Source organism: Microcebus murinus, chromosome 2, assembly GCF_040939455.1.
Source record: "Microcebus murinus isolate Inina chromosome 2, M.murinus_Inina_mat1.0, whole genome shotgun sequence".
NCBI lineage: Eukaryota > Metazoa > Chordata > Mammalia > Primates > Cheirogaleidae > Microcebus > Microcebus murinus.
The window spans coordinates 108,935,879-108,960,595 of NC_134105.1; the positions used below are offsets into that span (position 1 = coordinate 108,935,879).

Sequence of the window (24,717 nt, forward strand, 5' to 3'; positions counted from 1 at the left end):
TTAATTTGACGATTGTGGTAATCATTACATAACGGATATACATATCGAATCATCATGTTGTATACTTTGAAGGAAAAAAAAATGATAGGAACAACAAATACATCCTTAACAATCATTTTATCCCAAATCATGCTGGGTTCATGATTCCTGGGAAACACCAACATCCATGGAATTGACCCCATTCTCCATCCCCCAAATCTCCCTTTAACATAGGAAATGTCAATTTTGGGGCCACTCCCATTCAAGCACAGGCCAATGAAAAAAGATAAATTAAAATGCAGCTATCAGGGTGATGGAAGAATATCCCTCACCTTTTCATTAACGAGACCATGAGGAAGATTTTGAGTGTCCACGTCACTGTGGGAGTCCCAACTCACTTAAAGTAGAACTTCAGGATTTAAACGACGTCAATGTGAAAAATAAACGTTTATTACAAAACTTAATTTTGACATTCTAAAATGAAAGCAGACAAGGTGTTTTCCAACTCAAAAGGGCTGCTGTAAGCTAGAGGTAAATTCCAAGGCTGGTAGTAACTGACTCATACTCATCACAACTGGCCTAGAGTGAGGAACCACGCAGCTCACATTTACAGGAGACATGAATCCCCTCTGCTTCCCCATGCCTTTTCTCCCCATCCCTCCCCACCCTATCTCCCAACCATGATGCAGAACTGAAATATGCTTTGAAACTCCCATCCTTAACTGAACTATTTCATAATCTCTACTTTTATTGTCTAGTTGGACTTTATTTCCTCCAGAAAATTTATTTTTTTATTGGTACATGACCCTTAACTGATGGCTTGACTTGTATTTTGCTTTTCTTTTGGGATCCTTGATAGAGAACTCAATTGTGCTAGGGATTTCCAGGTGAGGGGACAGAATCTGGCAAAGTGGCACTTAGTGTCCTCCACAGAAAGAAATAAGCAAAATCAACCCTGGAAGACCCTTTATTTACCCTCTTGCTAAGTTAATAAATAGGTGAGGGGACTATGGTAGACAGGGAAATAGACTAAGGGCAGAGAAGGGTCCACACAGGGAGGAGGACAACGACGACAGCCAGGCCTATCCTGCCTATTCCTGTTCACTCACATGCAGGCCGCCACACGATGAGGTCTCAAAATATCTGCTCCTGAACTCCACCCAACTAAATAAAGTAGTAGATACTGTTTTAAACTACTACTAAAGAAGTACCTCTCCAAATGACCTCAGAAATCCCCCTGCCTTAGCCTTCGGGAAGTCCATTAATGCTCCTAGTGGGGGGGGGGAGTGCGAGTTGGGCACTTCCTCATCTCACTCGCTGGAACAGGCCAAGTACAACCCCAAGCACAGGATCAGCTCCACCCTGGGTACCCTCCTCCAGCAGAAGGCCTGGCCACAAGAGGGCTCTGGAATGAGGGGTAAAGCTCAGAAGCTCTGCCTTGAGATTAGAACCAGGAAGGGGCAGGACAGGGCACTGGGAACCAGCCCCAGGATGCTAGGAAACAGGGCTTTGAGGCATTTTCCTGTTGTACAAACAAGGGACCCTCAAAGACCTCATTTCCTGTACTCCCCAACAAAAAAGAAGCTTTGACAAACCAAGGTTTTATTTCCAGCAACATCCAGCTAATACAAGCAAGCACACAGAAACACAATCTCACCAAAGAGCTAAGAAGCCCTCCAACATACATCCAAGGTCAGCCTATAGCTAAGACCACACGCTCGCACGCACACACACGCAAGCTCAACTAAGAGCTAAGACTACTACACTCATCCCCATAGCCCTACAGACAATCTTAAAAGGGTCTGTCCAGTTGCTCCAGCCAAGGGAAGGGTGATGGGGTGATGGCTTGAGCTGCCAGCTTCAGCTTTCTTTTCTTTAGATCTGTGGTTTTAAATCTTTTTGGCTCCATATCCCCTGGAAGTTTACTAGGCTCTCCACAACAAGAGCTCCCATTTCCTATAGACACAGTCAGCCTCAGTCTGCCTGTGTTCAGGAGGAGGGCAGGGCAGGAGATCCGAGTGGCATTTCCCGCAGGAAGACAGAAGAGAGTCAGCTCCAGAGATGGAAGAGACTTGACATCATCACCAGATACCGGCTGCAGCCGCTCCAGTCTCCAGTCTCCATTCTGCAACAGCTGGCACCAGTCCTCAGCACTGGAGGAGCCTAGGACTTGGCTCAAGATCACTATTCAAAAGCCACTATGGGCCAGGTGGGTAGTGACAGCAGATCCCCAGAGCCCGGCCACTCTGTCTACTTAGAAGGGAAATCAACAGCATACCCAGGAGTCCTGCCTGATCTCTCATAGGGATGGGGAATGGAATCTTTAAACAAGTCCCAAGCCACTGAGCAGTGGTAAGAAAAGGAGGGGAGGCATGAAGGAGGAAGGCACACACAGCTGACATTATTAAAAAACACATCCGAAGATAGAAGTGGGGCCCTGTGGCATCTAGAAGACAAATAAGGCATCCTGTGAAACTACAGACATCAGGGGCCAGGGTCTGGTAGCACCTGAGTTAAGGCAAGTACAGATGACAGGAGATGAGCCAGAGCAGGGTCACACCAGGAATGACGAGGTCTGTTTGAATTCTCCCTGGGGAAATAAAACATCCAGCCGGCTCTCAATAGTCTTCTTTAGCAGACAATCCCCAAAACATATAAACGCACGCTAGAAACCCCCTCACTCCAGCCGGGAGGCCCTCCCCTCCCCAGGGCAGGCATACTCACTTCACTTCGAGCACTAGGCTGGCTGTAAATCACCTTTTTACTTGAAGTCCTGTGGACAACCCAGAAGATGGAAATGCTTAGTCACCTAGACACTCATTAATCTCTCCTTGCCCACGTTAGAGGCCAGAGCTTTGAACTCTGCAAAATCACAGAGCGCTCAGTAGGGAGGGGTGGGGGGAGGGGGAGAGGACAAGCCCAGGGCCACAGTGACCAGGGGTAGAAATCCAGATGCCTTTCCTCCAGGTTGGCTGCCTTCAACCCATTCCCCTGGGCCCATCGCAGCTTCAAACCACATGCATCCATGTCCTCAACCTCAGAGAACCCCAGGACAGCACCTCACTCACCCTTTCTTTGCTCCTGAAAGAGAAGAAATGGGATCATGAGTGTCAGTGGGAGAGAAGACAGTTTGGCACAGGAAGACAGGTATGTGTCAGGTGGGTAACCAGTGCATCCCTCAGATGGCGCCCACACACGTGGGCGCAGTATCAGAGTCAGTACTGAGATGACACCCATGGACAGACCCTGGCACGGGCACAATACAAAGAAGAGCCTGAGGACAGATACTTACTGTCAAAGTAGCCTCGGGTATAGGCAAACCAGATGCCAAAAATCAAGGCTCCCAGGAGAATCAGCGATACAAGGACGGCTGCCACGATACCCCCCACATTCTGCTCCACTGCAAGACAGAAACGAGAGGTCAAGCACTTGCATGCTCACTCACGGTACTGATGAAAAGCAGACCCTGATCCCCACCCCAGGTCTGAGTCACACTCACTCACCAGCTTCCATGCGCACAGCATCTGACCTCTCGGACATCTTAACCTCATTGTGTGCCTGACAAGTGTATTCTCCAGTATCAGAGGCTGATACAGGTTCAAACACCTGAAGAAGGGAAGAAAACAATTTGGTTCCTGCTTAAAGAAGCCAAACCTGTCCCCAACTCCAACTTCACCCTGTGGCTTGTTCTTCCTCCCCACCTCCAGAGGTTCTATAACTGTGCCCCCCCCACATATCTTTTACCCCCACCCCATTCATACCAGCTCCCCTGACTTGGGATCCAGGACATAAGAAGAGTTGACGAAGGCACGGTTAGTCTTGGGGTCCGTGGGCATCTGCACCCCATCCTTGAACCAGTAGTATTGAGAAGGTGGGGAACCGTCTGACTCTGAGCAAGTCAGCACTGCCCGGCTCCCAATGGTGGCAGAGGAGGGGATGTTGACTGTAGGCTTGGATGGAGGCACTGTGGAGGGAGGAAGAGAGAAGGTGCTGAACACAGGGCAGGGGCTACTGGAGTCTAAGAAACCAACTAGGATGATCCCCATCCAATCAGCTGATCCTGCCACCCTTCCCATTCCCTTAGTTGCCACCTAACCAGAGGCTCATCTCCTCTCTGGCAGTGCTGTGACCCTGAATAGCCCCACCCATGGGCATTCTCACCATCCACCAGCTCCAAAGCTTATCAGAGTCTCCTGTGGGTTTAGAGAAACAATTGGCTCCAGGCCTACCCAGAAGCCACAAGGCACGTACCAAGCACAATGAGCTTGACGTTGCCCTCCCCGTAGTTGTTGCCACCTTCCTCAGAGACCATACACGTATAGGTCCCAGTGTCTTTCCGGGTCACGGAACGGAAGGTGATGCCATTCGGCGAGAAGGTAACTCGGTCCTCATAGGAAGCTGAAGGGAGAGAGGAAGGGGTAGGGACAGAGTGAACTGGAGATCAAGACAGGCCTACAACGAGGTATGCAGGCACCCTCTTCTTCCCCCAGAAAGGAGGATGGGAAGGCCATGGACGCTGGAGCCCCACGATGTGCCCCTCCCCTAGAATCCAGGCAGTCAGGAAGGAGGTGGAGTAACTCACCGGTGATCTTGTTGTTGTAGCAAACGAGGCTGGTGGTCTCACCTCGGACAAACTTCCACTCCACACGGGGAGAGGAAAAGCCCGTGTAGGAGCAGGACAGTGTGACAGCTGCAGACAAGATCAAAATGAGACAGGGAAAGGAGCAGCAGCAAATGCACACAATGGGGAACAGCCCCCAGGCACAGGCTGGGCTGGATGCTGCCCAGTTCCCCAGGGTCGTGGCAACTGCTCACCCTCACACTCCCCTGTCCACCCTCCACAGCCCCCTCCCAACTCACGATTATTCTCAGCAACTTTGACTTCAGATTCGGGAATGAACACTTTACTCTTGCCCAAGGAGCCTGAGGAGAAGAAAAGAGATAGGCCTCATCAGGGGTGAACAGAAAAAGGCCGTGGAGAGGTTAGAGCAGACCCCGTCCATGGGGGCTTCTCCATGCTGACCCTAAGGTGAAGGGATTCAAGGGACTCAAGCGCCTCCCAGCTCTGACACCTTCTCATCATCATCCTAAGTATCTTCTTTAATTGCTTTATGCAACAATCTCGCAGGCCAACAATTAATCGATGGAATCTTCCAAGTGCAATTTCTTTCATTTCTAATTTTTCCCTCTGTGACTCCCAATAATCTAATTAGATTCCTACTAGCCCAACGGCAGCTTCCAGAATGACATTTCACGGTTCAGAGAAAGCTTCTCAACAAATGGTTGCAGCCACTTGTGAAGACAGTCCTGGAGGGAAGCCAGCACAAAGCTGGAGGCAAGGGAGGGAGGAGGAGTAATGAGGATAATAACAATACTCGACATGTGTAGAGTATTTGGTGCTTTTTAATGCATTTTCACATACATTATAGGACACGTTTCATCGTTTGATCCTCGAAACAAGCATGAGGGATAGGCAGGACAAGTATTATTATCCAAATTGTACATGGAGAACTGAGACCACGAGAAGTAAAGAAACGTGCGAAGGATCACATAGCTGGTTCTGAGATGGAGCAAGGACTAGGATCGGGCTCATGTCACCTCATTAGAATCCCCTCCTTGCCAAATGGAGAAAGAAAAGGTGGGGTGTGGTGGAAGTAGAGAGAATGAGGAGTAATGAGGCTAATTAATAATATGGGGAGGCACACCAGGGTTCACAAGAGAGGCCCAAATATGCCAAATTATGGAGGATTCTGGAATCGCTGGATGCAGCTACAAACCTGCACTTACACTATTACTCTCATTCATGTTTTCAAAGCTCAAATGCAAGAAGTATGCTTTTATTTACAGCTTCAAGTCAGGGCTCTGCCTTCTTAGATAGAAGCATAAAGACTTGTGCAATGCAAGCACATCTGTTAAATTCAATTGTTCCTTTATTTAATCGCTCACATAACTTAGTATGGTCTGTTGACCTCTGAGACTCTCCTTCCTCATCCGAAATATGAGGGGTTTGAACTAGATGTTCTGTAAGATCCTCAGATTCTTTTTTTCTTTTGGCATTAATGATTAGAGAGTACACTTAAATACATGAATTTCAATCTAATATAAACAACACTATGCATTAGTCCAGGTAAGTATTCTCTCCCATTCTACAGATAAGAAAATTAGATGCCTGAAACATTAACTGACTGGCCCAAGGTTTCATAGAAAGAAAAAGGCAGAGCACAATTAGCATACAGGTTACTCCTATATCCCTTTTTTTCTTTTATCGTACCCTTCATTTTTGTAAACCAGGCTGTTTCTCAGAAAAGCTATTGGTTTAATGAAGACAAACTATGTACTAAAATGTCATTCTTTTTGAAGTCTAGTCCTTTTTTTTCTAAAAAATATTTCTAATAATATTACTTGATATCTTTATATTTGCTATAACATTTTTTTATGTAACTTAAACATTTGTATTAATCTTTTTTATTTTTTTATTTTATTTTTTTTAATGCTATAACATTTTTAATGTCAAATTTATACTCAAATGTAATAACAGATATGGAAATTAAATCAAATAGCTTTTATTGAAAACTATTTCTGAGGATACGGAAGTCTCTTACTCAACGGTCACTAAGAAGGCTGATAATGAAATGCCTTAATTTTTGCTCAAGTCAGCCTTTGCTGCTTTTATGATGGAAACTTTTTCCCACATTCTTAAATTTCCTATTCTAGCAGGTATAACAAAAAAAAGAAAGAAAGAAAATAATATTCTTAAATTTTATAATTTGCACCCGTGACATGCACGATGCTCAAACCAGATCTATCTTCAGGAACGAAGGACTTACTACCCCAGCTGCTGGGAGTGCTGCCAGAAAGTCCTTAGCAATTCAGCCCTCTTTGAAAATTCCCAGAAACTGCCTTGCCCTATGATCTGCCTCCCACCAGATACAAGAGTAGCAGCACCAGTGGGGTCAGGGGGAGGCAAAAAGCCCTAGCTCCACCACCCAACTCCCCAGCCAGGGGCAACCCTGAAGAGCCACTCCAACACCAGAGCTCCCTGGGATAGGCTGAGGCCTCAGCAACTTGGCCTCTTTCGGCCCCTCCCTCTGCCCAATCTTGCTTTCTCCCAGTCCTTTCCATGGGTGTGGATCCCAAGCACACTCCCTAATAAATGTTTTGTACAATAAATGACATCTCAGAGTCAGCTTCTGAAGAACTCAACCTGTAACACCACCCAAATGAAGAAAGCATCTAATTACCTTTTTTTTTTTTTTTCTGAGACAGAGTCTTGCTCTGGAGAGTTCCATGGTGTCGGCCTAGCTCACAGCAACCTCAAACTCCTGGGCTCAAGCATTCCTCCTCCTGCCTCAACCTCCTGAGTAGCTGGGACTACAGGCACACACCACAACAACTTTTTCTATTTTTGGTAGAGACAGGGTCTTGCTCTTGCTCAGGCTAGTCTGGAACTCCTGAGCTCAAGCAATCTTCCCACCTCACCTTCCCAGAGTGCTAGGATTACAGGCATGAGCCACCATGCATGGCCAGCATCTAATTAAACTAAACAAGCCTTTGAAATAAAGACACACACACAAATCACAATATATGAATTTGATGATTATTCCTCCATCACTTCTGACTTTTTTAAGTCCTCTCAGATCATCAGATCTAAAACACATTCAGGAATGTACCACAAATAGACACAAACACATTAGCCTACAGGCATTTTCCTCTTTTCCTCATTATTCCTGACTGGCATTACCTAATCTTTGCTTCTCTTCTTTTGTTTAAAATACAGGTAACTTCACCTATTGTCCTCCTGCCTCCCTCTATTGCAGGAATGCCTGTCACCCGTGGCCTGACTGTGCCAATACTCAAAAGCCTACTGTGTTCCCTCTGAGGTGACTGGGGGTGGGGGAGGGGAGAAGAGAAAAAAGGAAATTAAGAATAAAAATATTTTTATTTAAAAAAAATTCTGTTTAAAAAGGAGACAGAAGTCTACTGTGACTGCATATCACATCATGAGTCAAGTCCAGCCTTACCTCCAGGCCCTTCCCATTCACCACAGAACACCTCAGCCATCCTGGCCCTCATTCCTGAACATTCCTCTGGAAACAGACTGCCTGCATTCATTCAGATCCCAGCTCTGTTACTTACTAGGCTATGTGACCCAGGCAAGCCTCTCTTCACCTCAATTTACCCATCTCTAAAATGGGGATAATGACAGCTGTGAGGGTTAAACAAGCTAATTACTGTACAAATTAAGTGCCTAGAACAGTGTCTGACCAACAGGAAGCACCAAATAAGTATCATATCTTATTATTACCATCATTTGCCCGTTTAAGTCCTTCTGTACACACTTCTTTCTGACTTCAACGTTTTCTTCACCAAAACATATATAAATAAATATAAGTATAAATACTGAAAAGTGCTTACACTCCAGCCCAGCAAACCGTCTCTCCTCTGTCATTACAACTGCCTTAGAAAGCTGACTCCTCCTTTCTAGAACCTGCATGGATAGACCAGCAGAGCTAGGAACTTTCCCTCACCAAATCCCACCTCCATCAGGCCAGTCAGCCCATTCTCATCTGTTATATTTTCTCCTCCCTCCTCTCAGTCCCCCTTGGGCCTATATTTGCCATAATACACACATACATACAATGACCTACTGATGCACATGGTAAACCAAAACAGAAGGAAATTTCATCTCTTCCACTGTGAAGTTTAATTTACTCTAAGTTCACAAGAAAAGCCACAGAGTTAAATGCATCAACAGATTTTTGGCCTGCTCAAGTTTCGGTCCCATGTACAGAAAATCCATCCTCTGTCCCACTGCCAGACAAAGAGCTAATATTTATTGAGCACTTAATATACGCCAGGAACTGTTGTAAGCACTTTACATGTACTGTCATTTAATCCCTACTACAGCCTTCAGAGGTGAGCGATTGTGTTAGTACCACTATTTTCTACCTGGGGAAACTGAGACCCAGATCAGTTAAGTAACTTGCCCAAGGCCACACAGTGAGTGGTGGTGCAGATTCAAACCAACACAGTCCAATTGCAGAGGCTGTGCTGCGCTATCCGACACAGCCTTCCTAAAAATGCAAATCTGCCACATGCTTCAAGCTTTTGATGATTCCACATTGCTTATCTGATAAAATCCAAATTTTTCAGCAAGCTAAGAAAGTTCCAGCACTATGTGACCCCCAGATAAGCTTATCATCTTCATCACCCACTCTACTGTTACAATTTACCCCCAGCAATACAAAACTACTTAAAATTCCAGCAATGACTGGCTGTTTCACAATCTCTGCCTTTGCTCCAGCTATTTTTGCTATGTGGAACACCCTTATCCCCTCTTTATCTGGCCAACAGCTATTCATCCACATTATTTTCTGTGAAATGACCTACCGCATTCCAAATCCTCACCAGAGCCTTACCTAGGCCTCTTTCCTAGGTTTTCATTATCGCATGCAAAACACTGTCAAAGCACTTTCTGCATTATAATGACATCATCTGTGCACAAGTATGTCTCCCATGGCAAATGCCCAAGGAGCAGACACCATGTGTTATTTAATATTCTCAGTATCCAACACTTAGCATAATGCCTGGTACAAGCTGACATTCAATAAGTGTTTGCTGAACACATTAGAGCATCAACAAATTGGGTCATAGCAGACCATTCAGTAAGATACCTACTTGTGAAGGTTTATCTACAAAGATACATTTTTAAAACATTTTTTAAAAATGTTGAGAAGGAAAAAAAAAAATGTTGAGAAGGGGTAAACCCAAATGAAGAAACAGCAAACTTCATTCAAACCCCAATCTTTCTGTTTGTTTGGGCTTTTTTTTTTTTTTTTTGAGACAGAGTCTAACTTTGTTGCCCGGGCTAGAATGCCATGGCGTCAACCTAGCTCACAGCAATCTCAAACTCCTGGGCTCAAGCAATCCTGCTGCCTCAGCCTCCCGAGTAGCTGGGACTACAGGCATGCACCACCATGCCCGGCTAATTATTTCTATATATAGTAGTTGGCCAATTAATTTCTTTCTATTTATAGTAGAGACGGGGTCTCCCTCTTGCTCAGGCTGGTTTCGAACTCCTGACCTTGAGTGATCCTCCTGCTTCAGCCTCCCAGAGTGCCAGGATTACAGGCGTGAGCCACCACGCCCCACCCAAACCCCAATCTTTTAAAAATTTTAGTACTACGAGGACAGATGGACAGACGAGACAGGCAGAGATCTATAAACACAGGCTCTACAAAAATAATAATAATAATAATAATCCAAGGTTTTTAAAAACTTTTCAGCTCAGAAAATAATGAAGGCTCTATTAAACCTTTTTTAAAAATTAGTTTGATAAGGCTCACACCTATAATCCTAGCTCTCCAGGAGGCCGAGTTGGGCGGATGGTTTGAGCTCAGGAGTTCGAGACCAGCCTGAGCAAGAGAGACTCTGTCTCTACTATAAATAAAAAGAAATTAATTGCCAAACTAATATATATAGAAAAAATTAGCTGGGCATGGTGGCGCATGCCTGTAGTCCAGCTACTTGGGAGGCTGAGGCAGCAGGATTGCTTGAGCCCAGGAGTTTTGAGGTTGCTGTGAGCTAGGCTGACGCCACGGCACTCACTCTAGCCTGGGCAATAAAGTGAGACTCTGTCTCAAAAAAAAAAATTAGTTTTATAACTTAAGTGTTTTTAAATTTGCTTCATCATTTCCAAACAGAATCAACATTCTCTGTACATGGGCAATTCCTACTTGTTTTGCAAAAGGACTGATTTCTGTACCCAGGCAGCAGTGTGTCTGCAGGTGTTTGCATGCACAGTGGTAGAGGCTGGCATGCAGAGCCAAAAGTGGAAGAAGTGCCAGGAAGTCTTCTAATGCAAGGTCTAAAATAGCATCAGGAAGTGAGGACAAGATGTGAATCCATTTAAAACACCCCATTGTCTTCATGACCACAAGAGCAACCAAGAAACTCCAAGTAGGCCCAAGTCAGCTCAAGAGAAGACCCCCTGGCCAGAACACTGCTCTTTTTGCAGAAGTAATCTTCAAAATGGACAGAATTGTTTCCCAAAAATTTACAAATGTTAAAGCCTTAATCCTCAGTACCTCAGAATGTGATTGTATTTGGAGCTAGGGCCATTAAAGAGGTAATTAAGCTAAAATGAGGCCATTGGGGTATGCCCTGATCAAATCTGACTGGTGTCCTTTTAAAGAAGAGATTAGGACACACAGAGAGACACCAGGGGTGTGCACACAGAGAGGGATGACATGGTGAAGAGACAGCAAGAGGGTAGGCCACTTGCAAGGCCAAGGAGGGAGGCCTCAGAGGAAACCAACCCCACCAGTACCTTGATCTTGGACTTACAACCCCCAGAACTGTGAAAAAATAAATTTCTATTGTTTAAGCCACCCAGTCTGTGGTGTTTTGTCATACAGCCCTAGCAAACTAATTCAATGGTCTACGCTGGGCATCACCAGTGGACAACTTGATGGAGTCCCCATCAGGTGACTACAGCCTTGACTTAAAAAGGCACTATGACATTTCTGCACAATGAAAGAATCAGCGTAACCCTGAAGGCCTTTACAAGGTTTGTCCTATACTCCTAATTCATCCTATCTGGATTCTATTAATAAACATAAATAACTGGGCTTGACCAAGAAAACCACTAGATAAAATAATAATGGCAGCTAACATTTATTAAAGATTATACTTACTAGTGCCTGATACTCTTCTAAGCCCTTTACTGGTTAACTAATCCTTGCAATAATGCTATGAGATAGATACTATTAATACTATTGCTCTCATCTTACATATGAGATAATTGGGGCACAGAAATTAATTAGTTTGCTCAAGATCACAAAGGTAATAGGCAGAGCTAAGGTTTTAACCCAGATAATCTGTTTATAGTTCATGACACTGCATAAACTACCACAACTATGTAAAAATACATATTGCCATCCCAAAAGTCAAGGTTGGTTGATTTGAACTTGCATAGAAATATGTCCAAAATATAAAAGCAATATGTAGAATATGAACCTATTTTTATTAATAAACCCCAGTATATACATAAAAAAATCTCTAAGAATCACCTATATGCGTCCAATTTCTAGCCTAAAAAGAAAAAATCTCTAAGAATAAGCTGGGCACCGTAGTTCATACATGTAATCTAGCACTTTGGGAGGCTGAGGCAGGAGGATCACTTGAGACCAGGAGTTTGAGATCAGCTTGAGCAACATAGGGAGATCTCCTCTCTACAAAAAAAATACAAAAATTAGCCAGGCATGGTGGCACATGCCTGTAGTCCCAGCTACTCAGAAGCTGAAGTAGGAGGATCACTTAGTCCAGGTGTTCAAGGATGCAGTGGGCTGTGATTATACCACTGCACTCCAGCCCAAGCAACAGAATGAGACAGTCTCCAAAAAACAAAACAAACAAAAGAATAGACTCTAAACACTAGACAGTGCATATTATTTGAGAGATGGGAACACAGGCAGCTTTTGCTTTCTATGTTCTACATTTCTGTAATAAGCAAGTATATATTAAGCATTATAATTTAGAGAAAAGGCAAGTGGGACAGAAGAATTAAAAAGAAAAACAAAGGCCATAAAAAGAATGAAATCCTGTCATTTGCAGCAACATGGATGGAACTGGAGGTCATTATGTTAAATGAAATAATGCAGGCACAGAAAGACAAATATGCCCATGTTCTCATTCATGTGTGGAAGCTAAAAAAGTTATCTCATGGAGATAGAGAGTAGGATGATAGGTACCAGAGGCAGGGACGAGTTGGGGTGGACAAAGAGAGGTAGATTCATGGGTACAAACATACAGTTAGAAAGAATAAGTTTTAGTGTTCAATAGCACAGTAAATTGACTATAGCTGGTAATATATTGTATATTTCAAAACAGCTAGAAGGGAAGATTTAAAATGTTTCTAACAAAAAGAGATGATAAATGTTAGAGGTGATGAATATCCTAAATACTGTGACTTGATCATTACACATTCTATACACTATCAAAATATCACACATGGGCCGGGTGCCATGGCTCAAGCCTGTAATCCTAGCACTCTGGGAGGCTCAGGCGAGAGGATCACTCAAGGTCAGGAGTTCGAGACGAGCCTGAGCAAGAGTGAGACCCCATCTCTACTAAAAATAGAAAGAAATTAGGCCGGGCGCGGTGGCTCACGCCTGTAATCCTAGCTCTCTGGGAGGCCGAGGCGGGTGGATTGCTCCAGGTCGGGAGTTCAAAACCAGCCTGAGCAAGAGCGAGACCCCGTCTCTACTATAAATAGAAAGAAACTAATTGGCCAACTAATATATATAGAAAAAATTAGCCGGGCATGGTGGCGCATGCCTGTAGTCCCAGCTACTTGGGAGGCTGAGACAGAAGGATCGCTTGAGCCCAGGAGTTTGAGGTTGCTGTGAGCTAGGCTGACGCCACGGCACTCACTCTAGCCTAGGCAACAAAGTGAGACTCTGTCTCAAAAAAAAAAAAAAAAATAGAAAGAAATTAATTGGCCAACTAAAAATATATAGAAAAAATTAGCCGGGCATGGTGGCACATGCTTGTAGTCCCAGCTACTCAGGAAGCTGAGGCAGAAGGATTGCTTGAGCCCAGGAGTTTGAGGTTGCTGTGAGCTAGGCTGACGCCACGGCACTCACTCTAGCCTAGGCAACAAAGTGAGACTCTGTCTCAAAAAAAAAAAAAAAAAAAATAGAAAGAAATTAATTGGCCAACTAAAAATATATAGAAAAAATTAGCCGGGCATGGTGGCACATGCTTGTAGTCCCAGCTACTCAGGAAGCTGAGGCAGAAGGATTGCTTGAGCCCAGGAGTTTGAGGTTGCTGTGAGCTAGGCTGACGCCATGGTATTCTAGCCCAGGCAACACAGTGAGACTCTGACTCAAAAAAAAAAAATCACATGTACCCATAAATATGTACAAATATTATATATCCATTTTTTAAAAAATTAAGTCATAGAGATGACAAAAAGGAAAGAAAAATAAAGCACAGCCAGAAACAACAGACAAACATAATGGCTAAAAAAGGAGAAGAATAACAGGAAATATGTATCCAATTAGTGTACACACCAGGAAGCAAAGAATGTTTAAATAAAACTCCAAAGGTGAAACGAAGTAACAATAATGAGTAAGAACTATGAGATTACTACACCATCAAGATCCTGGAGAGTACATGTATGAGTCTGAAAAATTCTAAGGAGAGAAAAAGGGCAAAAGGAAACCAGAGTTCAGGTAACCTGGAGACACAGTGGCTGAAAACAGGAAAGTAGGTAGGAGGGATGGCCCAGGGGTAGCAAGTGGAAGAGAAGGTGAGTTAGGCAAAGGGAAGGGGAGGGGGGTCAAAATAGCTACAAGGCATCAATAGCGAAATTAATCCCCACATGTGTTCACATACTTCATTAGACAGTTGTTGCTGTGTAAATCGTTAACACTGAGCGTATCTCTGGAAATCACTATGTATCTGAATCATAATAAAACAACTGTAGCAAATTGTATTTTCCAAAATGGCCACACCTATCTATCCATACATGTATCTCTTTCCCACATGCTTTATTTACATTGTAACTGAGGTAGAGTCTTACATTCCCTCCCCTTGAATCTGGGCAGGGTCCTGTGGCTGCCAAAAAAGTAATGGTGGAAGTGACATACTAAAGCCAGGCCTTATATGCAATTTCTCACTAAATTCTCACAAAAACCCTATGAGGCAAGTACTATTGTTACCTTCCATTTTACAGATGAGAAAACTGAGGATTAGAACAGTGTCCCCAAACCACGAGGCTACAAATAGCAAGGTGGGAATCCTAACCCAAGTCTGCCTAATTCTGAGGCTCCAAAACGTTTATGCTATACTGCATTGCCATTGAACAGGCAAGGAAGTCCAATCCATCCTTCAAAGTCCTGTTCAAATGTCCCTTGATCTATTATGTCTTTCCCCAGTCAAAATTAATCTCTCCCCAATTTCTAGAAATATAGCCTAAGAAGGCCGGGCGTGGTGGCTCACGCCTGCAATCCTAGCACCGTAGGAGGCTGAGGGAGGCAGATTGCTCGAGGTCAGGAGTTCAAAACCAGCCTGAGCAAGAGCGAGACCCCGTCTCTACTACTATAAATAAAAAGAAATTAATTGGCCAACTAATATATATAGAAAAAATTAGCCGGGCATGGTGGCGCATGCCTGTAAGTCCCAGCTACTCGGGAGGCTGAGGCAGTAGGATTGCTTGAGCCCAGGAGTTTGAGGTTGCTGTAAGCTAGGCTGACGCCACGGCACTCACTCTAGCCTGGGCAACAAAGTGAGACTCTGTCTCAAAAAAAAAAGAAATATAGCCTAAGAAAATAATCAAAGGAGGCCGGGCGCAGTGGCTCACGCCTGTAATCCTAGCTCTTGGGAGGCCGAGGCGGGCGGATTACTCAAGGTCAGGAGTTCAAAACCAGCCTGAGCAAGAGCGAGACCCCGTCTCTACTATAAATAGAAAGAAACTAATAGGCCAACTGATATATATATATAAAAAAAAATTAGCAGGGCATGGTGGCTCATGCCTGTAGTCCCAGCTACTCGGGAGGCTGAGGCAGAAGGATTGCTTGAGCCCAGGAGTTTGAGGTTGCTGTGAGCTAGGCTGACGCCACGGCACTCACTCTAGCCTGGACAACAAAGCGAGACTCTGTCTCAAAAAAAAAAAAATAATAATAATCAAAGGAAAAAAAAATAACCAAAGGTAAATTTAAAGATTTATGTACAAGGACAATTTCATGTTATTTAGTACAGCAAAGAAAAACAAAAATCTAAGTGCCCAGCACAGATGAACAGCTGAATAAATTATCGTATAGCCATACATTAGAATACTTATGGGGGGGAAGGGGGGGCATGGACAATATATGTAAACTTAACATTTGTACCCCCATAATATGCTGAAATAAAATAAATAAATAAATAAAAAGGAAAAAAACTGTAAACAAACTGATTCCCAAATAAAGGAAGAGAAAGTTTCAAAAGAAATAAAAATGGCAAATTTTATGGTATATGAATTATATCTTAATAAAGTTATTAAAAAACAAACAAAAAAGAATACTATATACTTGTTTTAAGCATATTTTGCCATATATAGACACACACACCCCACACACATTAATTCATAGAAGAGAAACTAGAAACACCAGTATAGTGTTTTTCTCTAGATAACAGGAGAAAATCCTTTATTTTGTATTACTGCGTCCTCTGTATTTTCCCATTTTTCTACATTGGGCATATATCAACTTTTTAATAAAAAGCTTATCTTTTTAAAAAGTTACTCTCTCCCCCTCAATACTCCCAAAACACTTTGTACTTTGATGACAGCCCCTGGCACATTCTGCTCTGTACCCTACTTAGTCACCATGCGTCTGAGTTTCCTGGGTTCTGTTTGTGTACTAAGAGGTCCTCCAGGAACCACACAGAAGCACTGCTGGGATGAGGTGGTGGTCACAGAGGGTGCTAAGGGTCCTCCAGAACCTTGACAGAACCCACCAACAATCATCTCTTGTACATGAAGGGTCAAACCCACAACAAAAAAGCTACTTCCCACTGTTTTACGAAGAACTCCTTTTCTCTATATATCCTGTTAATTATTAGAATTTTCCCTAAGTTGCTGTTAGGCCATGAATTTGTTTGAATTCATTTTTTCTTTTTTTAAGAAGGAAGGAAAAGCAGGGAGGCCAGCTAGCCAGTCTCTGTGGTTTTTTCTAAAACTTCATCCAAACTTTCCCTCTGGGCTTATGAGACTCACAGGGACCCTCCAGCTACGAGGGAGCTAGAGCCCGTGAATAGAGAGGGATGAATCAGGGCCTCCTAAAGCCACCAGCTACCTAGTTTACCTAATATACGCAAATTTTACCAACATCCTGGCTTCCCTCAAAGCTTCTTAATAGCAGGTATTAGTCATTCCACCTAATCTCTAGCACAGTACTCAGAAAATGGTAAACACCCATGTTTGTTAAATTAAGAAATTTGCCCTTTCTCCCCCAACACTCACCCTGTAGAGACTAAACTTACTCCTATAAGGGTTGCCTTCCCACTAAAGACCAGGAGGCACCACTGGGCCTGGGGAGATCCACAGCTGCCAAGCCCTTTCTGGAGGTTGGGTGGATGAGATAAGGAATGCGTGGGCAAGAGATCTGTGAGCCCAACCAAAGGCTGGGCTACGTCTAAACAGCCCTCATTGGCTGCACTTTCAGTGACATCGATCAGCTGGGATCAGCTGGCTTGGCCCTCTGAGGAGGGCAGAAAGTGGTGATGGCAGTGTCAGACAGGAGTGCTTTCACTCCATCACTCCTTCCTGCCCTCTCTCGGCAGAATTTCCAGTTCTACCTGCTCAGCCCATCCCCTCCCTTCCCCCACCCATCTCCCCATCGCAAGGGAAAGTGGCATGGCGCCCAGGACTCACTCCTAGGGCCTGGCATCAACTTCCTGTCGGGCAGCTGCTTCCTCCTGTCCCACCCCCACACTGTAAAACACATGACACAGCTGGACTTTAGACAGAAACCCTGCTTATCAGGGAGTCCAGGCAGATGAACTCCGGGTTTTCCATGCTAGGAAAACCCCACTATGCATACACTCCCACAGCTTTCCACAACCCTCTCACAGGGCTGAAACCTCACCCTCAGTTACATTTGAGGCATGGTCACCCAGGTCTTTCCTGAACCTCTGAAAAGGAAGCAGGTTTGAGTTTAGGGATCTCCAGGGTCTCTCCTCTAAGCTAACAGATGTGAAAAACAAGCCCCATTATTTCCTAGTCTGTCACATACAATGTGTGTTGCATTTAAATCTATCTTGGGGTGGAGGGGGGTGGGATGGGGGCATGTCAGCCATTTCTGTGTCCATTGAACAGGTGCCTCTTGAGCTCAGTTGACTTGGGGTGGAGGGCAGGGTGGACCCTAACAGCCAAGGCCACAACCCTTATAAAACCAATATGAAAAGATCCCCAGGATACAAACAAGATGCAGTAGAACATGTATGATTCTCTTAGTGTTAGAAAAGGGAGAAGACTCTGTGGAAAGCAATATGGAGATACCTTAAAGTGATACAAGCGAATCTACCATTTGATCCAGCAATCCCATTACTGGGCAGCTACCCAAAAGATCCAATGACACTCTACAAAAAAGACACCTGCACTTGAATGTTTATAGCAGCACAATTCATAATTGCAAGGCTGTGGAAACAGCCAAAGTGCCCATCAATCCAAGAATGGACTAATAAAATGTGGTATATGTATACCATGGAGTACTATTCAGCTCTAAGAAACAATGGTGATATAGCACATCTTATATTTTCCTGGTTAGAGCTGGAACCCATACTACTAAGTGAAGTATCCCAAGAATGGAAAAACAAGCACCACATATACTCACCAGCAAATTGGTATTAACTGAACAGCACCTAAGTGGTCACATAGGTACTATAGTAATAGGGTATTGGGCAGGGGGGAGGGGGTAGGGGGGAGGGGGGTGGGTATATACATATATAATGAGTGAGATGTGCACCATCTGGGGGATGGTCACGCTGGAGACTCAGACTTGTGGGGGGAGGGGGGGAAATGGGCATTTATTGAAACCTTAAAATCTGTACCCCCATAATATGCCAAAATAAAAAAATTAAAAAAGAAAGAAAAGGGAGAAGACACAAATATACATTTATATATACTTGCATCTGTATAATGAAACACTAGAAAGATACATAAGAAACCACAGGGGATATGGGGTCAACAGGAACAAAGTGGGAATGAGATACTCCACCCCTTTGATATCATTTTGTTTATCAAACCGTGTCAACTAACTTATTCTAAATAAATCATTTTTTTTATATCATGGTAGCTCTACCCCTAATCAGAACTGTGCAAGAGACTCCAGAGAAGCCCTGATCACAAAGAACTGAAGAGAAACATCATGAAGTGAAAGTGTTCTGGAGGCGGGAGGGAAACATTAAGGTCCTGGAATTCCACTACCACTCATTTCCTAGTTCCAGCTGTTGCCAGTCACCAGTTTCTAGTTCAGAGGGAAGAATTCTTTCCTGGGAGTAGAGGGAGGGGAAAGGAGGAGTGACTCACCAATCTACAATTCTGAGGTAAATGTGTCCCTGAATAGCAAAGCTACACGGGCTTGAGTCAGAAATATCAGCAGTAAACTGCAGAACTCAGAATGACCCAGTCACAGGGCAGCAGTTTCGCCCTTCCAGAAATGCCTCAGAGGTGATACCACACTCTAGTGGTGATACTACTCTCTCAAAGAAAGGGGAGAGGAGCAAAAGCCACCGTTCCAAACCAGGCTTCCCTTCCTCCCCTAAAGTGACACCAAAAGTTGACCTACCCACACTCCACTGTGCTAAGCAGAAACACCTCTCCCTACCTGGGAGACAGCTGAACCTTCTTTTCTCTAAGGACAGGTCCTCCAGGGAAAGAGGGGCTGGTACTCTGGGTCGCGCTACTTTTACTTTTCCCAAGCCCAGTTCTCCCAGTGTGTACTCTGGACCTCACTCCAGCAGAGTCAGCCCTTGCTCTCCACTAGGTTCCCCAGGCTGGGGCTGGGGCTGGGCCTTCACTTGACTTGTCCATGGTATCCTGCCCTTTCTTCTTCCGCCCTGATGGCAGGGCCCACAAGGAGGAGCAGCCCTGGAGGAAGTGGGCAACCTATACATGCCTCCCAGGGGCAGAGGACGGACTAGACACCCAAGAAACAGCCCCTGCCTTTTGACTCTTGCCATTTGGAATCTCTCTGCTTTCCTTGACCTACTCTACTAGGAGCAGCGTTCTGGCATTCTTCCTTTTTGTTTGTTTCACCCACTGAAAATCAGAAGACTGACTGGCATTCTTTCACTCTCATGAAATCCGAAGGGGATAATAGCTGCCCAACAATAATCCCTTCGTGGCCGGGCGCGGTGGCTCACGCCTGTAATCCCAGCACTCTGAGAGGCCGAGGCGGGCAGATTGCTCGAGGTCAGGAGTTCGAAACCAGCCTGAGCAAGAGCGAGACCCCATCTCTACCATAAATAGAAAGAAATTAATTGGCCAGCTAATATATATAGAAAAAATTAGCCGGGCATGGTGGCACATGCCTGTAGTCCCAGCTACTTGGGAGGCTGAGGCAGAAGGATTGCTTGAGCCCAGGAGTTTGAGGTTGCTGTGAGCTAGGCTGACGCCACAGCACTCACTCTAGCCTAGGCAACAAAGCGAGACTCTGTCTCAAAAAAATAATAATAATAATAATAATAATCCCTTCGTGTATATGTAGTATAGCTATTATCCTGGTAGATCTTCATGACAAGGCTAGGACAAGTATTACTACACCCCCTTACCTCCCACCCCAGATGAAAAGACATAAGCTGCTAGCCTAAGATCACAAAGAAGGCGGAGAGGGAGCCCAGCTAGAACCCCAGTGGGGTGGCCTGGCTCCCATTTCTGTCCTCATTTGCACTAACCAAATCACTCCTCACCAGGTCAAGCCTGCTTTAAAAGTTACAAGGTCAGTTCCTCTACCCCGTGGACATGTTACTTCCCAGAACCCACTGTCTTGTCAGGCTAATGCAACATCACCTCAGGTTCCCTCTGAACCACTGCTCACTGCTTCCCTAAGACACCCCCAAGCTCAGAATGCTGCTTTCAGAACCCTTCCAGTGCCAGTATGTGATTATTGTGGGAGTATCATAAATAAAATAGAAAATTAGGGGGAGAGAAAAGAAAGGAAGGAGGAGCGGCGGTGGGGACAAAGTAGCCTCAGGAAGTTTATAAGCCTGACAAATACTGTCATTGACAAAACTGTTACAAATGCAGTCACTGTCCCAGAAGAAACGTCTAGATTTAGGGGGGAAAGTATTGGTACAGTACAAGGGTTGGTAAAGTCTTTAGTACTGAGTACTACATAGAACCCAAAAATGACTATGGGTGTCATTAGCAGTTCTAAGAAACAGGCAAAAGTGGAATAGGGAAGGGGTAGGAAAAGAAAGGAAAATGAAGAAATATGGAAATAGAAGAATCAAAAGAAAAGGAGAAGTGAGAGAAAGAAGAACTTAATGGAGAAGAAAAAATTTAAAAGACAGTAGATTCTGAAGCAGTATCCCAAACAGTTCTTGTGTCATAAGGTACCTGATATGCTAGATCCAGGAGTAGAAAAGCAATCAGGAGACTTCAGTTCTATTCCCAGTTTCCACCCCTCACCCTCTTGTCAACCTGGAAAAGTCATTTCCCCTCTTTGGACCTGTTTTCTTATCCAGACAATAGAAAGGGATGTGATTCCTAAGCAGCAGGAATAAAAGAGAAAAACGGAAATTTTGTAAAAGTTAAGAACAAATATTGTTAAAAAAAAAAAAAAAAAAAAAAGGATTTGACTTGCCTCTGGTCTAATCCACCCCAAGATTTATATTTTGTGATAAGGAATAAATGAGTGGTCAATAGACCTAAGGGCAGGGAAATCTATCTCTGCCCTTCAAAAACTGAGCAAAATGAATTACCTTTATAAGACACCAATGCTGATTGTAATAATTCATTTCTTTCACACTTCCCAAAACATGAACCTTGAGGGGGAAAAGAGCCTCCTATGGAACACATACTGACACAACTATCCACACAAGCACAGGAATCAGACAGATAAACATACAGGTGCTGACACAGGTTGACTAACGCACAAACCAAGTGACTACACACTCAGCCCCACACAAACACAACTAGAGACTGAGGCATGCCCCAGCAAGCAAGCCTCATTGTTCCTCAGGAAAGGGAGTTTACAAAGGAAACAAAAACTCTCATACACAGCCAGGGGGAGGGCAGAATTCTGGCTCTGAGGAGAATCCAGCCAACCAACAGACACATCCTCCCCCTGGGAACAAGTCACTCAGTCAACAACATTTATTAAGGACTCCTGCGGTAGTTATCCCAGAAAGGTACTGTGCAGGTCTCCAAAGTCCACGCTGTGCTCTGAGAAATTTCAGATTTCCTTTTCAAACTCCGTATCCAGACACTTAGCAACCACGGCAATCCTAAGACTCGGAGGGGCCAGAGACCCCTTCAGCAAAAGCCAGGTAAAGAGCCTTCCGTCCCAGCCCACCTCCAGTAGACTTTCTCTGAGGACCCTTACGGAGCCAAGGGAGTCGGGAGGTGAGAGGCTCACGGCTTCTCCCGGGTCTTCCGTGAAGCTGGGTGCGTGTTGGGGGCAGAATGGCCTTCCCTGGCGCGCGTGGCGGGGGACGGCGGGAAGATGCGTGTGGGAAGGGTCCTCGCGCCCGCCGGCCCTCACCAGTGTGTGAGGATAGGGGAGAGTGGAACCTGCCCTCCCCGCTATTTTGGGGGTGTGGGCAGAAGGCTCGGCTCCCTTCCAGTGGGTCCACAACTCACCAGTGGGGGGGGGGGACAGCCGCTCCCCAGAGTGCGGGGGAGGGGAAAGAGGGACCAGCAGGGGTGGAAAAAATTAAAGAGGGTGAGGAAGGCAGGTGGCTGAACTCCTCCCCTCCCGTGGACAAGGGGCGTGGAGAGCGCCTTCCTCCAACCTCTGACCCGACCCGTCGATTTCTCCCGAAACCCCGGGAACTTACACAAGATAGCCAATGTGAAGAGGTGCAACTGTCTCCTCCCAGCTGTCGCCTTTGTCCCCATCACGACCAGGACCCCGATCCCACAGCCGCCGCGGGAAGCACCGAGCACAGACGCAACTCCGCGGACTGCCGCGCCGGGACTGAACTCCGGCCGCCAGGTTGGGCCCCGCCCGGCCCTTCCCTCCACGCCCGATTGGCCGGCGCCCGCCCCTGCACGTTCCGATTGGCGAAAGGAGCCGCCACTCCGTTGAGTGATTTACCGTAGCCAGGTGCAACCCCGCCCACCACTCCCCACTGGGGCGGATTGGCGCCTTTCCCAGCCCGAGCCGCCTCTGATTGGCCCAGGAGACTGTCGCGTAAGGAGACGAATTCCTCACCTGCGGCAGGTGAGGGCCCCCGGAATGGGCGGTGTTCCTGAAGTAGGGACTTTCTGACTGGCTGCGTTCTGGGTTGCAGCTGCAGGTCTGAAGGAGTGCCTTCAAGGAGGGGGTAGGGAGAGTAGTCGGGCTGCGGAGCTGACGGGCGTGGTTTGGGATTCTTTTGTTTGTTGGAATGTAAATTGCTGTAGGAACCTGGGTCCTGTTCCTTGGCGGGTGAAAAACACATTAATATTGGGAGGTTGGGAGGAGAGGACCGGGAGACAAGTGGATGGATATCTCGACACCGCCTCCAAACCCTCTTCCTCTGTCCACCCCACTGGCGGTATTCACGGGCTTTGAGAGATGAGCTGCGCGGACAGGAGGAAAAAGAAGCGGAATCTCGTTATCCCAAGAACGTTAAGCAGATTTGTACACAAAAAACACCGAGGTGATACAAACTGACCTACAGATGCTCTAAAAACGTCTCTGAGTGTCTGTGGATAGATATGTCCTTCACACGTGTTTGATCTGTCAGCAGGACCCTACACTTCAGAATTATTTATCTTCTCACTGTGACTAATAGTAGGGTGCTAAGCCTTCTTTTTCCTCTAGACTATGTTGATACCCAAGCTTTCTGTTTATACTGTTACATCATTTTTAATTTTTTTATTTTATTTTATTTTATTTTATTTGAGACAGAGTCTCGCTTTGTTGTCCAGGATAGAGTGAGTGTCGTGGCGTCAGCCTGGCTCACAGCAAACTCACACTCCTGGGCTCAAGCGATCCTTCTGCCTCAGCCTCCCAAGTAGCTGGGACTACAGGCATGCGCCACCATGCCCGGCTAATTTTTTCTATATATATTAGTTGGCCAATTAATTTCTTTGTATGTAGGGGGGGGGATCTCGCTCTTGCTCAGGCTGGTTTCGAACTCCTGATCTCGAGCAATCCGCCCGCCTCGGCCTCCCAGAGTGCTAGGATGACAGGCGTGAGCCACCGCGCCCGGTCCAATATTGTTACATCATTTTTAATTGGAACTCATACTCAACACCTTTACTCTTTTTAGTTTCTATTTTATGATGATTTAATTTTAACTGTGCTAAATATATCCAGGTTGCCTGTGGAAAAAACTTCCTGAACATTATCTCATTGCAAGTGAAAATTCTACATTTGTATCCAAAAGAATGATATTCTTTGACCTTTTGCCTCTTTCACTCTTGCTGTCATTCCTTTGCCCATATCTCTCCACTTTTGGTTCCACTCAAGTCAAAACAATGTTTAACAAACACCTACCGGGTGTCATAGGAAATTACAAATAAATATAAACCACAATCCCTGACTTCAAATGGTTTACAATCTGCTTCCAAGACTAATACAGGAAATAAGACAATATGTAACCCAAAGAGAAACATTGTATTACTAAATTGAAACAAGTATGTGGGTGGCTGCCAAGTACAAAGCTCTGTTCTTTTCCCTCAAAGAAATGTAAAGTTAAAGAGGAACATATACAGCAAGTTAAGCATAAGAGTAAAGAATAGGGGAAAGAAAAGCTTGGAGAAGGGATCAATCACTGTGGGCTGCGATTGTCAGGGGAAACTTCTAGATGGGATACCTTGAGTAGGGACTTAAAGGAACTCTAAGACTGATCATAGTGGGTAGCTAGAAGGGAGTCACTTTAGAAGTCATTTAGATCAACCTCTCAGGCCATATAAGAAGGGTCATATAATTATTGACAGTTTATTTTTCCCCCAACAATGTCATTTGTAGTGATACTGACAGTTTATACATGCTTTGCTTAAACTCCTAAAAATTCTCAAGGCAGACCATACTCATT

The 24,717-nt window shown here is 45.0% G+C and overlaps 1 protein-coding gene across 1 annotated transcript; it reads right to left on the reverse strand.

Annotated features, from left to right (window-relative positions):
- Positions 1-407: 407 nt before the first annotated feature.
- On the reverse strand, positions 408-22,703 carry F11R (F11 receptor). Its single transcript, XM_012768522.2, has 10 exons — positions 22,528-22,703; positions 4,840-4,902; positions 4,562-4,669; positions 4,231-4,377; positions 3,741-3,943; positions 3,483-3,585; positions 3,272-3,379; positions 3,048-3,060; positions 2,704-2,752; positions 408-2,569 (listed from the first exon to the last, which is right to left on the reverse strand). The coding sequence occupies exons 1-10, from the start codon at positions 22,586-22,588 to the stop codon at positions 2,534-2,536; spliced, it is 891 nt and encodes a 296-aa protein (XP_012623976.1). The 5' UTR covers positions 22,589-22,703; the 3' UTR covers positions 408-2,533.
- Between the last annotated feature and the right edge of the window lie 2,014 nt (positions 22,704-24,717).

Bases quoted from the DNA above. Each gene is read 5' to 3' on its own strand.
- F11R (XM_012768522.2), bottom strand. From the start codon at position 22,588: ATGGGGACAAAGGCGACAGCTGGGAGGAGACAGTTGCACCTCTTCACA. The intron at 4,670-4,839 runs GTGAGTTGGGAG...TCTTGTCTGCAG, and splicing joins CAAAGTTGCTGAGAATAATC to CTGTCACACTGTCCTGCTCC. The intron at 3,380-3,482 runs GTGAGTGAGTGT...TCTGTCTTGCAG, and splicing joins TGCTGTGCGCATGGAAGCTG to TGGAGCAGAATGTGGGGGGT.